The sequence below is a fragment of the Lithobates pipiens genome, unplaced genomic scaffold, assembly GCF_037356315.1.
Source record: "Lithobates pipiens isolate NorthernLeopardFrog02 unplaced genomic scaffold, aLitPip1_a1.2 Scaffold_1, whole genome shotgun sequence".
NCBI classification, from domain to species: Eukaryota; Metazoa; Chordata; class Amphibia; order Anura; family Ranidae; genus Lithobates; species Lithobates pipiens.
The window spans coordinates 180427531-180441617 of record NW_027507685.1 but is presented as its reverse complement, the minus strand read 5'-3'; the positions used below and the strand labels follow the sequence as shown (position 1 = coordinate 180441617).

The 14087-nt window shown below is 43.9% G+C and overlaps 1 protein-coding gene across 1 annotated transcript in view; it reads left to right on the top strand.

The window, feature by feature from the left end:
• SRPK3 (SRSF protein kinase 3) overlaps positions 1-14087 on the top strand; it is a 188301-nt gene that overhangs the window by 150458 nt on the left and 23756 nt on the right. Inside the window, exons 12-13 of the mRNA XM_077478981.1 lie at positions 10400-10500; positions 10601-10708. Of these exons, the coding sequence (XP_077335107.1) occupies positions 10400-10500; positions 10601-10708 (209 nt within the window). The remainder of the gene's footprint in view (positions 1-10399; positions 10501-10600; positions 10709-14087) is intronic.

The window sequence follows — 14087 nt, the reverse complement described above, 5'->3', positions numbered from 1 at the left end:
TAAAGCTGCTGCACTTTGAAGACATTTGGGGAACAATAATTCAGGATGAGTGGGTCACCTCAATTATATCCCGCAGTTACAAGCTGGAGTTGTGAGGGGTTCCCCCTCAGTGGGTTTTAGGACAGATGGGAGAACAGCTAAGGAGGACATGGGGTCCCTCCCAGTGAAATGAAAAGCAGGGCATACCACACTGAAAGCGCTAAATTGGGGTTGGTGGGTAAGACCACTTAAGGAAGTTCATGGCAGCCGAATGGAGAACAGCATAACAGGGGAGTTGGTAAAGTAGATAGTAGTTCTGATACTCCAGTGGTCAGTGGAGCCTGCGCAAAAGAGTAATCATTCAGGTTTCCAGTTCAGTGTGTCAGGGGCTGGGGATCCCAAGTCACAAACAAACAATTGGAAAACAAATTGCCATGAGGTAGACACTAACTTCTAGAGCAGAGGCGGTACGTGGTCTTCCATAGGGGGAAGGCCCAACCCAACTTGGAGAAGAAATGAAAAGCAAGTACCTAATGAGGAGAATTTAATCCTGGGTTAGACCTTGTTGAGCCGGTAGCGGATGGGGTGAGTGGAAGAGAGAATTTGCAGCCTACAACTTTGTCCCATAAGTGACCCGGGAGGTCAGAAGGAAAGCGGGGATGCTTGGACCTAGTTGGGTTGTGAGACCTCTTGCTGAGTGGTAGCAGGTGGAGGTTTTCCAGGACAGTCCTGGCTTCTTCCATGGAGGTCACGGTGTCAGAGCAACCTTGGTAGGAAAAGGATCATTTAAAGGGGAATCCCCAGCAGTATCAAAATGTTCTGATTGAAGAGAGCCATCGTGTAGGGCAGTGATGGCAAACCTTGGCACCCCAGATGTTTTGGAACTACATTTCCCATGATGCTCAACTGCACTACAGAGTGCATGAGCATCATGGGAAATGTAGTTCCAAAACATCTGGGGTGCCCAGGTTCACCATCACTGTTGTAGGGCTTTATCAGCCGGCACTACTGGATGGTGATGTGAGATAGGTCAGCAAAAAGCTGGTAGCGGTGGAAGGACCATGAAGAAGAGTCTCTTTGGTGCGATAGTATGTGAATTTTATCACAATGTCATGAGGGGGGCCTTCTGGTCTTCTGGGGCCCAGGGCTCAGTGGATCTGATCGAAGTCAAGCAGAATGGCCAGGACCAGCTCCTGAAACAGGGCAGCAGAGGTGAGGTTCTCGATGGACACAGGGCGGCCCTGAAGATACAAATTACCTCTTCTAGACCAGTTCTCAAATTCCTCCATGCACAAGAAAGAAGCCTCCATTTCCTTCCTCAGATCATATAAGTCCTGTTTGTGGTTTTCCAGGACGGTTGCTGCAGTGTCCATATTTTCCTACAAATCATTCGTGCAAGAGCCCAGCTCCTTAATTTCCTTAGTTAGGTGAGCTGCTAGTTTGGAGGTGGCTAAAGAGAGCCCCAACTGCAGCATGATTTTGAAACGGTTGAGCAGATCGGCATCTCGCGGGGTAGGTAGCGGCTGTACTGAGGGATCTCAGGGCTGTCCCCAATATTGGGTGGCTTAGCGACATTAGGAACGGGTCCTGACTCCTGGTCGGGGCCTCAAAGATGGCGTCCGAATGTGGGCGCACGGGTGGTAAAAAAAAATGTTCTCACTACCGAGAGTTTTGGGGTCATAGGAGATTGGGGCGAGGGGAATGACATGTGGTTATGCCCTCCAGGTAGCAGAAATGTTAGTTGATATTTTCAGGTGGCGAGGAGCGGGATTAGCAAGCGACCATCTTTTTTTTCTCTCATTGAATTTGTGTTCAAAACAGATGAGTTATGCCATTTAGATGCATTCCTATAGAAGGCAATGAGCCTGGAATTTGCATATGAATTGCACTACAGTGCTCAGAAAATACACAGGACTTTAAATGATATATTAAAAATGAATCACTGCACTAGTAACGGTAATAAAGCAGCTGCATAAATTGTATAAAAAATATAATGATATGCAGCACTATAAATGTTGTATTACAAATAAAATGTCCATAGTGTTTGAAATAAAGTCCTTGTTCATGAGAAAACGCTGGAATCACCCACAGTGCAGACAGAAATACAAATTAGGTGAATATGGACTTATCCTCCACGAGCATCAATACACCAGGCCTCTTACCAAAAAGAATGGACCACTTGATCACAGGTGGTCAAACAGGCATGATAAATGCACAGAACCACAAAACCATTAATGAAGATCACAGATGGCTGGGTCTTATAGTTCCACCAAAGAATCAGAGGTGCATGCATAAAATATAAAAGAAGGAATGCCTCATGGTATTTTCAATTTGGCAGGGTTTCTTTTCCTTTCCCCCTCACAGATTATATTTATACAATCATAGTGTTTTCTATCTAGTCTCCCTAAACATGGCCGCCGTGGGTGTTTCTAGCCATGTATTTTGAGACCTGGATGTAAACATACTGTTGTCTGTGGTTCTGCTTCCTGTGGATGAGAGAGAGGGTTGGAACACAGGGGAATGGGCGTGTATACTTCCGCCCTTCCTCCTATATAAAGAAGTCAGTATGAACACTAACCATGCCCCTGATGACGTTCGACTGGACGAAACACCGCGTTGGGAAGAATTCTGACATCACGACATTGTCACGTGTCGACTGCGGCCATCTTTGTGGTTGGAAACAAATGCTAATTATACAGACTGCTGTTTTTTTTTTACATGCTCGTTTTTATCTGATGAAATGTAAGTACCCTGGATTTTTCTATAAATAAAGGTTGAATATATTTTTTTTTTGCATTTTTAAGAAGCATAACAATATAGAAAAAAAGGGAATCAGGGGTGGATAGGAAACAGAATAAAGAGAAGGGAAAGGGGATGGGGTTGGGGAGGATATTCACACCTACTCTCTCACAGTACAATACAAAATATTTACAGTTTCAAGTAAACTTAGGTGCACAAAAAAATATTTTTTCGTGGGAAGATATAGCTCTGTGCAGTGTCTTCTCACTCTGGACACCGCCCGAAGCTTGGCATCATCAATTAAACTGTGGGGATGGGGTAGTTAAGAGGAGAAAAAAAAGAAAAAAGGGGAGGGGACTCAGATGTATTGGACCCTTATGTCCAGGTTATCTATAGTTAGTAGCATGGATAATTGTCAGGGTAATGTACGTTTGAACCCACAATAGCTATAGCTTTCAAAATTAAAGGCGACATCACCCTCCACTGCAGTGTGGGCTATGGCCTAGACCTCAATTAGAAATGCTGTTGAGGAAGAGGTCAGATGAGGAGTGGTGTCGCCAGAGGGACCACAAAAGAACAAATTTGTCATAGGTATTTTCCATCTTTGCATGTGGCACCTCCATGAGCATCATGTCATTGAGGATGTCTATCCATCTAAAAATAGAGGGAATGGCATCCTTTTTCCAGTACAGAGAGATGACATGACGGGCTGCAGCTAGGAAGAATCTAAGAAGACTCTTTTTGTGAGACTGGACTGGTCCTGGGAGGATGGATAGTAGAGCCATCAATGGGGATGGGGTTAAAGAGGTCTGATATAAATCATTGTAAATACTACAAACTCTATCCCAGAAAGGGCGAACTCTGTCACACTTCCACCACACATGGATGTATGAACCTTTTCCTCCGTGACAGCAAGTGTCCGGTGTGGTCAGGAATATCCTGTGTACCGTGACTGGATCTCTGTACCAATGTGATAGTAATTTGTAATTCTTCTCCTGTGTAAATCCTGATCTGGACGATTTATGTGTAAATGTGAATGATATGGAGCATTGTTCAGGGGATATCTCTATGCCCAGGTCCTTGGATCATTTTTGCGTGTAATTAGGTAGAGAATCACATGTGGGAGATTGTATATCTTTATATATCAGAGACTATGTGTGTCTGGGGGTCTGAGAGAGACCACACATATCCTTGAATGTCGTGAGTGGTCTGTGGACCTGACCTGAAAGATACAATGACCTACTAAATTGAGTCAGGGATAATGTGGAGAGCCAGTCGGTCGGGGTAGTTGTCTGACGGTGATTGGAATCGGCCTGTGGTGGGGTGAATGAATTGTTTGGCTGTGGGCCATTGTTCCCACTTATATAAGCCACATTGACCTCTAGTGACGGATTATCGAATAGTGAGATAAGAGGGCCTGGATCAGTGGATAGGGAGAGTTTATTAATTTTGCTATAGCATAAGGTGAGAGCTGCGGTTGTTAATGGGGAGATTTATTGTATTGTGCGGAATTTAATGTTATATCCCCAGAGGAGGGCTCGGAGGTCAACCCGTGCCATGTCTTGCTCAATAATCGTGGATGGTTTTGTTAGAAGTCTTGGGAACCACTCAAGGAGTCTCGATATTATGGCAGATGTATGGTATAATTGAAAGTCCGGCAAGCCGGGGCCTCCTCTAGTCTTGGGCGTGCATAAAATGTTGTGCTTGACTCTGGAAGGATGGTGCTGCCATATGAACTTGACCGCTAAGGAGCGAAGCGAAAGAAAAAATGCATTGGGAAGGAGAATGGGCAATGTTTGAAAAAGATAGAGCAATTTAGTTAGAATGTCCATTTTGAGGACATTCATTCGCCCCCACCATGTAAGCTTGAGATTATGCCAGGATTCTAGAGAACGTCAGATTTTTGTCAGCAGAAGGCTATAATTCAGGGCATTTATGTCTTGTGGGTCTTTAGGGATCTCAGTCCCCAAATATTTAACTGAGTGTGATTGCCAGCGGAAAGGAAACGTTTTCCTTGTATAAGGGCTACTTCTTTCGGTGCTAGGGATATATTCAGGACTTCTGTTTTAGCAATGTTTATTTTGAAGTTGCTGTGTGCTCCAAAGTGGTCAAGCTCCTTCAGAATGGCGGGGATGATAATTTGTAGTTGGGTGACATATAGAAGACGATCATCAGCGTAGAGTGATAGTTTACGGGGGGCTGATGAAGTGGGGATTCCGTGAATAGAATCGTTACCTCAGATGGCTTGGGCCAAGTGTTCAACAATGAGCGCAAATAATAATGGTGATAGTGGGCATCCCTGTCTTGTGCCATTTCTTATTCCGAAGGCCTCAGTAGCCTCGCCATTGCCTAATAATTTTGCTGAAGGGTTTGAGTATAATGACATTATTTTGGTTATCGTCCGTGGGCCTATGCCTATTTGTTGTAGGGATGCTTGTAGGAAGGGCCAACTAACTGTATCGAAAGCCTTCTCGGTGTCACATGCCATTAAGCAGGTGGGAATGTTGTGTTTAGCATAAGATATAAGGTGTAGGGTTTTCATGGTGTTGTCCCTGGCTTCCCGACCCGGGATGAAACCAGCTTGGTCACTATGGACTATGGAGGGGAGCAGGGGGGCTATACGTGTGGCTAAAATTTTAGAGAAGAGCTTTAGGTCAATGTTCAATAGTGATATGGGCCTATAGTTGCTACATAGTGAGTGGTCTTTTCCGGGTTTGGGTATTACCACTATTTGGGCTTGAAATTGTGATGACAAGGGATGCGTCTTGTTCACCTTCTCAAATGCTTTTGCCATGATTGGGGCTAGTTGTTGCGCAAATGTCTTCTAAAATTGGGGGGTATATCCATCTGGTCCCGGACTCCTACCATTTTTAAGATTTTTAATCATGAGTAAGAAGTCGAAGGGGGTTATGGGTTGTTCCAGAGTATCTGCTTCTGAGGACGTTATTCTAGGTAATGCTGTGTCCTGTATATATTGATGGAGGTCTGATGAGGGTGAGGAAGTTTGCGTTACAGGAGGCGGGAGGTTATAAAGCAAAGAATAGAAATCCTTGAACTCCGAAACTATTTTGGTGTTTTTGCACCTCTTTTGTTGGGAGGGGGACATAATGTGGGAAATGTTTTGTCTCTGTTGTCTGGGGTGAATAACCCGTGCTAAGTGTTTCCCACATTTATTATCTTGGGAATAGTAAACGTGGCATCCCTTGTTACATGCTGTCATAGATCTTTCTGCAAAAAGGTTCAGTAAACCTCATCTTGCATTGGATAGTTCTACCAGTGTTTTGGGGTCTAGGGTGCATTTGTGTGTGGTTTCGAGGGAAGCGAATTGAGAGAAGAGGCAATGTATGTCTTCTGTGTGAGATTTTTTTAGTCTGGAGCAATGTTGAATGAAAATCTCTCATAACACGCATTTCAAGGTTTCCCATTTGTTCATGGCAGATGTCTCATCTTGTATATGAGTCTGGGTAAAGTTTGTGATAGCTTTAGACACCGCAGCGGTGCATGCAGTGTCATTCAGTAGGTTATCTACCATAGTTTCAGACCTATCCCGCCGGCCGGGTCTAGATCTAAGTGTGTTTGTGATAGAAAGATGTAATCTATTCTGCTGTAAGATTTATGTGCAGGGGAGTAATACTTGTAATCTCTCTCACCCGGGTGTAGAAGTCGCCATGTGTCAAACAAGGACAGCTCCGTTAGGATGGTACGTATTTTATTTAGTGAGAAGGGTGTGATGTGTGACTTACCAGTGGATGAGTCCAGTCTCAGATTGAGGGGGGTGTTGAGGTTGCCCCCTAAGATCAGATTGGGAGTCCCGAAGGCCTTCAGGCGGGCTGTCACCTAGGAAAGGAAGTGGACCTGGTTCTGATTTGGGAGATAAACATTGGCAATTGTGAAAACAGTCTGTAAATATTGCAATTTTAAAAACAAGAACCTGCCCTTTCCATCTATGTCGGTATCGATTACTTCTGGGGTGACGGAGCTGTGGAACGCTACTGAGATCCCTTTTATTCTGGACATGGGGTTAGTGAAACCATGTTGTGAAGTGTTTATCTGGAAGTGGTGGGACTATGTCCAAGCCGACATTGCCCACATGCAAAGCTGTCAAATCTAGCAATAGTGCTTTTAAAAAAAAATGTATTCAACTTGGTCATACAAAAAATATGCACTCACATTTCATCAGGCCTGTATATCTTAGTGCCATCAGTGCTAGGATAATGGTATCACCTTAGAAGCGGTCCTGCAGCCCCAGTTATCAGTGTTCCCTCCATCCGTTACACTGAATCATGCCGCGTACACATGGTCGGAGAATCCGTCGGAATGTGTCCTATCGGACCGTGTCGTCAGATAATCTGACTGTGTGTGGTATGCATCGGACTGATTCCGTCCGAATCTCCGTCCGACCCAATTTTCCAACATGTTGGAAATATTTCCCGACCAACTGGGCCGGTCGGACGTAATCCGATCATGTGTAGAGAATTTTGATTGGACCAAGTGCCACGCATGCTCAGATCAAATTCCTACATCAAAGCTATTGGCTACTAGCCTGAATCTAGTCCCATCGTAACGAAATTACGTCATCACGTTCTGAAAGATCGGATTTTTTGACAACTTAGTCCGACCGTGTGTATGCAACAGTTTCGGACACAATCCGTCAGACTAAATCTGACGGACAAAATCCGACGGATTTGGTTGTGGAAATCTCCGACCGTGTGTACAGAGGCTTACTGGTCACCTCCTAATTATTCATGCATCAGCCACTCAGGTCCCTCCTACTAGTTTTGTCACTCCTCATGACTTCCTCAGGGAGATATGATTGACTGATGTATTTCCCATTCTTTATTTAGCGGCTGCCACCGCCATGTTTCTGTACCCTTTATTGAGACACACAGCGGTCATTTTCCTATAGCTTTTCATAGTTTCAAAAGCCTTACTATGCGATAATGCACCCCCTGAGCCTGTATGGACCTAATACATGATGTAACCAGATCAAAATAAAATGTGTATATATAACCTACCCACTCATTAAATTAAAATATTATATAAAAAATATATGTAGCACTGACCCCCGAAGGAGCGGCGATTTAATTGGGCTTACCGTTACCTTCTTAACCTCGTGTACGTCTAGGGGTTTCCCGAGGTAGATGACCCAAAGAACTGCAGAAACTGACACTGGATCCACTTTTGGTATATTTATTTGACAAGAACAGTCTCTCAATGAAGGGTAGAGGGTTAGGTAAGAAGCTCAGGTACTCTTAGAACCTGCAAAAAGATGGGAAGTCTCTCACTATAGAAATCCAGAGAATTGCCACTCACAACTGGATTCTCACAGCTACCGGATAGACCTTCTCTCACTAGGCCTAGCCGATAGAGTGCTTGAGTACAGCGAAGCCTCTGCCACAGACTTGCATATAGAACACTTGAACAAAGTCTCTGCCACAGACTTGATTTAGAACGCTTGTGAATAAAGTCTCTGCCACAGACTTGATGTAGAACTCTTGTGAATAAAGTCTCTGCCACAGACTTGGTGTAGAACACTTGAACAAAATCTCTGGTACAGACTTGATGCAGAACACTTGTGAATAAAGTCTCTGCCACAGACTTGATGTAGAATGCTCGTGAATAAAGTCTCTGCCATAGACTTGGTGAAGAACGCTTGTGAATAAAGTCTCTGGCGATACCGTATGAGTGTAGATTCACTTGGTGTCTTTCAACTGAGCCTCCAGGCTCTTTCTGAGAAGCCAGCCTTCAGCGTAGCCTTCTCCCGAAGAGTCATCCGCTGATTGCTTCTCCAGTTGCTGGGCCTCTCCACAGATGAGACGGCACTGGACCACCTTTGAATCCTCCTTCCAGTTACTTTGCCTCGGGGTAGCCAGCCCAGAGACTCGGAATTGGATGGATCCGCACCCCAGGCCGTAATGGCTATGGGGGCTGGTCAGGAGGACCAGGACCAAACAGACAGAAAGATCTTCTGGACCGGAACCCAGAAGCACGTGATGTCAGTACCTTAAGTAACCTCTCCCAGAATGCACAGCAAGATGACAATCCCACTGGGCTGGTTCAGAGAAAGAATGCCACTCAATGCGCCCAGCTAAACTGTGTTCTCACACTTGACAGTAGTAACAGCACCACCTATGGCCAAGCAGAACCCAGTGCAATCCAGCTGGTCTGGTACTGAAACCATCATTTGGTATAATTGACCCTAAAACCCAACTGTGGTTTTAGGAATTTTAAATAGAAAAAAACACATTCAGGAGCCGGCGCTACATATACAATACAATAAAACAAATAAATGAAATGTATCCTACCTCAAGGCAAAAATATCATAACATGGTATGTGAAATACAATTGAATATAATTAAAAATTATTAAAAATTAAGAATTGGGCAAAAAACTGTTTAGGTCAAACTCCTTATTTAAACCCCTGGGTGATAGTGATCCCAAGTGATACACCCACCAGGATTCTCTTTGAGTGTTCTAATTTGATTGCTACCCCTCCAGTTCCTTTTGTAATTTTTTTAATCCTCAAAATTTTGGGGATTTATATTGCAATTTATATGTCCTAGAATGAGTGACCCCTGACTTTGTCACTGCTTTAATATTTCATTCTTACAAATAGTGGATTTGTGCAAAAGCGCACCAGTGTGAAAGGGGCCTAAGTCTTCTAAATACAGAATGCATGCAATGTATCTCATTAATCGAAACTGAATGTTTTATAAATAAAATGGTTGTTCTGTATTGGGATGCCTGCCTTTACATGCACATGAACTTTAATGGCATCCCAGTCTTATTCCTTAGGGTTCAATATTAAGTTGGCCCACCCTTTGCAGCTATAACAGTTTCAACCCTTCTGGGAAAGCTGTCCACAATGAACTTTAATGGCATCCCGTCTTAGTCCGTAGGGTTCAATATTGCATTGGCTCACCCTTTTCAGCAATAAGGGCTTCAACTCTTCTGGAAAGGCTGTCCACAAGGTTTAGGAGTATGTCTATGGGAATGTTTGACCATTCTTCCACAAGCACATTTGTGAGGTCAGGCCCTGATGTTAGACGAGGAGGCATGGCTCGCAGTCCCCGCTCTAATTCATCCCAAAGGTATTCTATCGGGTTGAAGTCATGACTCTGTGCAGGCCCGTCAAGTTCCTCCACCCCAAACTCCATGTCTTTATGGACCTTGCTTTGTGCACTGGTGCACAGGCATATTGCAAAAGGAAGGGGCCATCCCCAAACTGTTCCCACAAAGTTGGGAGCATGAAATTGTCCAAAATGTCTTGGTATGTTGATGCCTTCCACCAAATGATTTGGACCAGTGCACAAAGCAAGGACATAAAGACATGGATGAGACTGTTTGGGGTGGAGGAACTTGACTGGCCTGCACCTGATAAAACACCTTTGGGATGAATTAGAGTGGAGACTGCGAGCCAGGCCTTCTTGTCCAACATCAGTACCTGACCTCACAAATGCACTTCTGGGAAGAATGGTCAAACATTCCCATAGACACACTGTTGAGTCTTGTGGACAGCCTTTCCAGAAGAGTTGAAGCCCTTATAGCTGAAAAGGGTGAGCCAATGCAATATTGAACCCTACGGACTAAGACGGGATGCCATTAAAGTTCATGAGCGTGTACAGGCAGGTGTCCTAATACTATTGACAATATAGTGTATATCTCTTTTCCCTGCTTACAGTGTCATTCAAAGCCACAGATTTCCTGGTCAATCCTCTAGAACCACAAAATGCTGACAAAATTTCTATTAAAATTGCAGATCTGGGGAATGCTTGTTGGGTGGTAAGTATTTTACAAAAGATTTCAATCCTGATAGAGTAATTCTCAGCATAACTAAGAGATAAATAGCATTTGCGGCTTTTGTTCCTTCTTGTCTTCAAAGCACAAACATTTTACTGACGACATACAGACACGACAGTACCGAGCCTTGGAGGTGTTGATTGGTGCTGGCTATGGACCCCCTGCTGATATTTGGAGCACTGCTTGTATGGTAAGCTATATCCATATAAAATGCAGGTCATACAGTCAAATTCTTCCATTTTTGTATCTGGGGTGGTGAAAACCGAATTATTATGGGTTTTTGTTTTTATTTATAAAGATCATTTTATACATGAAATATGTTGACAGAATGTAAACAGATGTACAGTATGTTTCACTCATTAGTGTTTACTCAGCACTCCACCACAGACATGCATATCATGCTAGCCTTCGTGTATATTGACAGCGAAGAGATAGAAAGAGCAGAGCCTTTTCAATCAGAATACTTGTAGCCTGTTCATTCTGAGTTTAGTGGTCTTTCGGGTTAACCCAGGAAAAGCAGGAAATGTTGTAGAGAAAAGGCTGTAGGAAATGGTGTTCTGTTTATTTCAAAGTCTTATATACTTTCTGTTAAACGGAGCTCCAGGCTTCTTAAGAAAAAAATGAATTCAAATCAAATACTGTAGCTGCTGGCTTTTAATATTAGGACACTTACCTGTCCACAAATCCAGCGGTGTCTTCACCGGAACCGATTTTTCAAGCGGCTCTCAGGTGCTGCCACCACCAGCTTCACAGCCAGTTCCCTACTGCTCATGCACAAAGCACGATGCGCTTTGTGAATGACCCAGTCACGGGGGAAGGAGGAGGGGGGGGCGAATTCCCGGGTGATTACACCGTGGCAAAGTCTGTCGGAAGTGGGAAGTCTGTCAAAACTACAGGTGCCCGCACCAAAAGTTTCCAAATGTGGCAGCCGGTGGCGCTCCCCTTTAACTTCTGACTATATAGGCATTGTAACTTTAATACGCCAATAAAAGCAGTAATAGGAAACTATGTGCTGGATAAGGGGGAACATAAATTAGATTTTTTTATACTCCATGTAAAATCATGCATATTAGATTAATAGTGGTAAATTGCCGCCTACAGGAGGCACCAAGTTTTAAAAATAAATAGGGACAGCTCCCTCTAGTGGCTATACCCAATAACTGTTTTAAAGTTCAGCTGGAATGGAGATGCATTTTGAGGCCATGTAAAGAAGGAATTTCATAAACGTACAAATGCGCAAACTATGGCCATAAGTCATCCACAAAAAGTACACCAAAATGGGCAAAGGTTGTGTCCTTCATTGAATAATTGAAAAAGTATTTTATGTTGTGTATGTAGCACCCTGATGTTTAGGCAGGGTTTCTATGAAATGTAGTTGCCAGGTGATAGTTGCCTTGGCCGGTTGTTAGGAGATGTCAGAACTGGGCTCAGCCCTTCCTTCTGTGAGCTGGGCGCTCAGCTGTTGGCTAATTGCCGGCTCCCATCTCTCCACAGTGACTCACCTGTTGATGCTATCCTGCTCATCAGTCCTGCTTACTTAAGCCGCTCAGCCCAGATGATCTAGCTGTCATCTCACAACCTCCGACTTTGTGTTCCCTCTCTGAAGTTTGCACCTTGGTTTATTGGACCTTTCTGTATTCTCCGCAGGATTAACCCAGCGGCTTACACGTTAGACCTTCCTTCTAATATGCATATCTCAAACGTATTTCATGTCTCCATATTAAAACCTTTGGTCTGCAACCGCTTTACCACCTCGGTGCCACATCCTCACCCTGTACAGGTTGAGAAACATGAGGAGTATGAAGTACAGTCCATTGTTGACTCCCGTAGGTTCCGTGGATGCATACAGTACCTGGTGCATTGGTGGTGAAAAAGTGGGAAGGCTTCAGCAAGTGGCAAGTCAGGAACCCAGCGGGACAGCAGAGGTGATGCTTGTGGAGCATCAGTGAGTGCCAAGCCAGGAACCTAGCATGTCCGAAGGGATGAAGCTTGAAGAGTATCGGTGAGTGCCCAGTCAGGGACCCAGCAGAGAAGTGGGGTGACTCCTGAGGAAGATATGTAGTGCTAACATTGGAAGATCTCAGAGGATCCAGTTGCTTTTGGATCTGAAGTCTAGTGAGAGAGACTGGGAGCTCATTGAGTGAAGAACCACAGTGAGTGACTGTGGGGTAAGCGGAGAACCGATTGAGTTGCAAATAGTTGGATACAATTACAGTGACAGTTTTGTGTACAGTGTACAATTTTACAAGATGGTTGCCATAGGAGACAGAGGCTCCATTGAGCTTCAGGGGCCTCGGGACTTTTCTACATGTACAAAACCCTTTTTTTCTCCATTGTTTATTGAGGGGCACAGCACTGTGGATTAGATGACCACTGGAGCCTCCAAAAGCACGCTGTAATAATGATTGAGTATAAACTAACCTAGGGAAAAAAAGGGTTTATTACATAGCCACCTACACTCAAAGTTGACATTCAGCCATATCTACCCTTTAAAACTTGGTGATGGGGTAGATGTAGCAACAAGTTATAGTTTTGAAAACTTAGAGCACAGAAACCTGGTGACAAAAGCCCAGAAAAAAAAACTCACTACCTTGGTAGAATGAGCAAGGATAAGCCTGATAAATGTTTTGGCAAATCCACTCAGACATAGTCATGCTAGTAGCCAAAGAATCCTTGGCATGAACAGGAAACCCGATTTGTGTGAAAAAAAATTATAAAAAATTAATATCAGTACAGTGGTGCATGACCTCGCAATAGTCATTTAAAGTGTGACAGCACTGAATGCTGAAAATTGGCCTGAGCAGGAAGGAGGTACAAGTGTCTGGTATTGAAATGGTTAAAACAAAAAGCTAAAGCTAGCAATATCATATAAATTGCTGGCCAGGGCAAAACAAGCCACATAGCAAAGCACGTTGTGATCTTCTGTTCAGTAACACACTGTATTGTGTACAATCCACAAACCCACATGCTGAGACAGTTGTGATGCCAAACAAGAAAAAAAAAAATACATCACAATGCTATGTTTCAGAGACAAAAGCAAACATTTTCACAGAGTAGCTGGATAGCATGTAGACAGTTTGGGGCCCAAGGCAGAAAAGTAAGAGAGAGAGGAATAATAGGGCATGATATGACAAACATAGCAGCCCTAAATATTGTAAGGACTTGCTGCCCAATAAGCAAGCAAATCTACTGGCCACTGTGTCAGAAGAAGAGATGAGGCATATTTTGTAGAAAAAAAATATATATTTCAGTTTATGTCACAGTCAAGAGTTAGTAAGACCCCTTTCACACTGAGGCGCTTTACAGGCGCTACAGCGCTAAAAATATCGCTGCATAGCGCCTGTAAAGAGCCTCTCCTATCTCTCCAGTGTGAAAGTCCAAGGGCTTTCACACTGGAGTGGTGCACTTACAGGAAGGTAAAAAAAAGTCCTGCAAACAGAATCTTAGGAGCAGTGTATACACCGCTCCTGCCCATTGAACTGAATGGGCACCACTGCAGAACTACCGGCAAAGCACATCGGCGCTTTGCGGGTCCTTTTAACCTTTTTTTTGCCCGCTAGCGGGGGTTA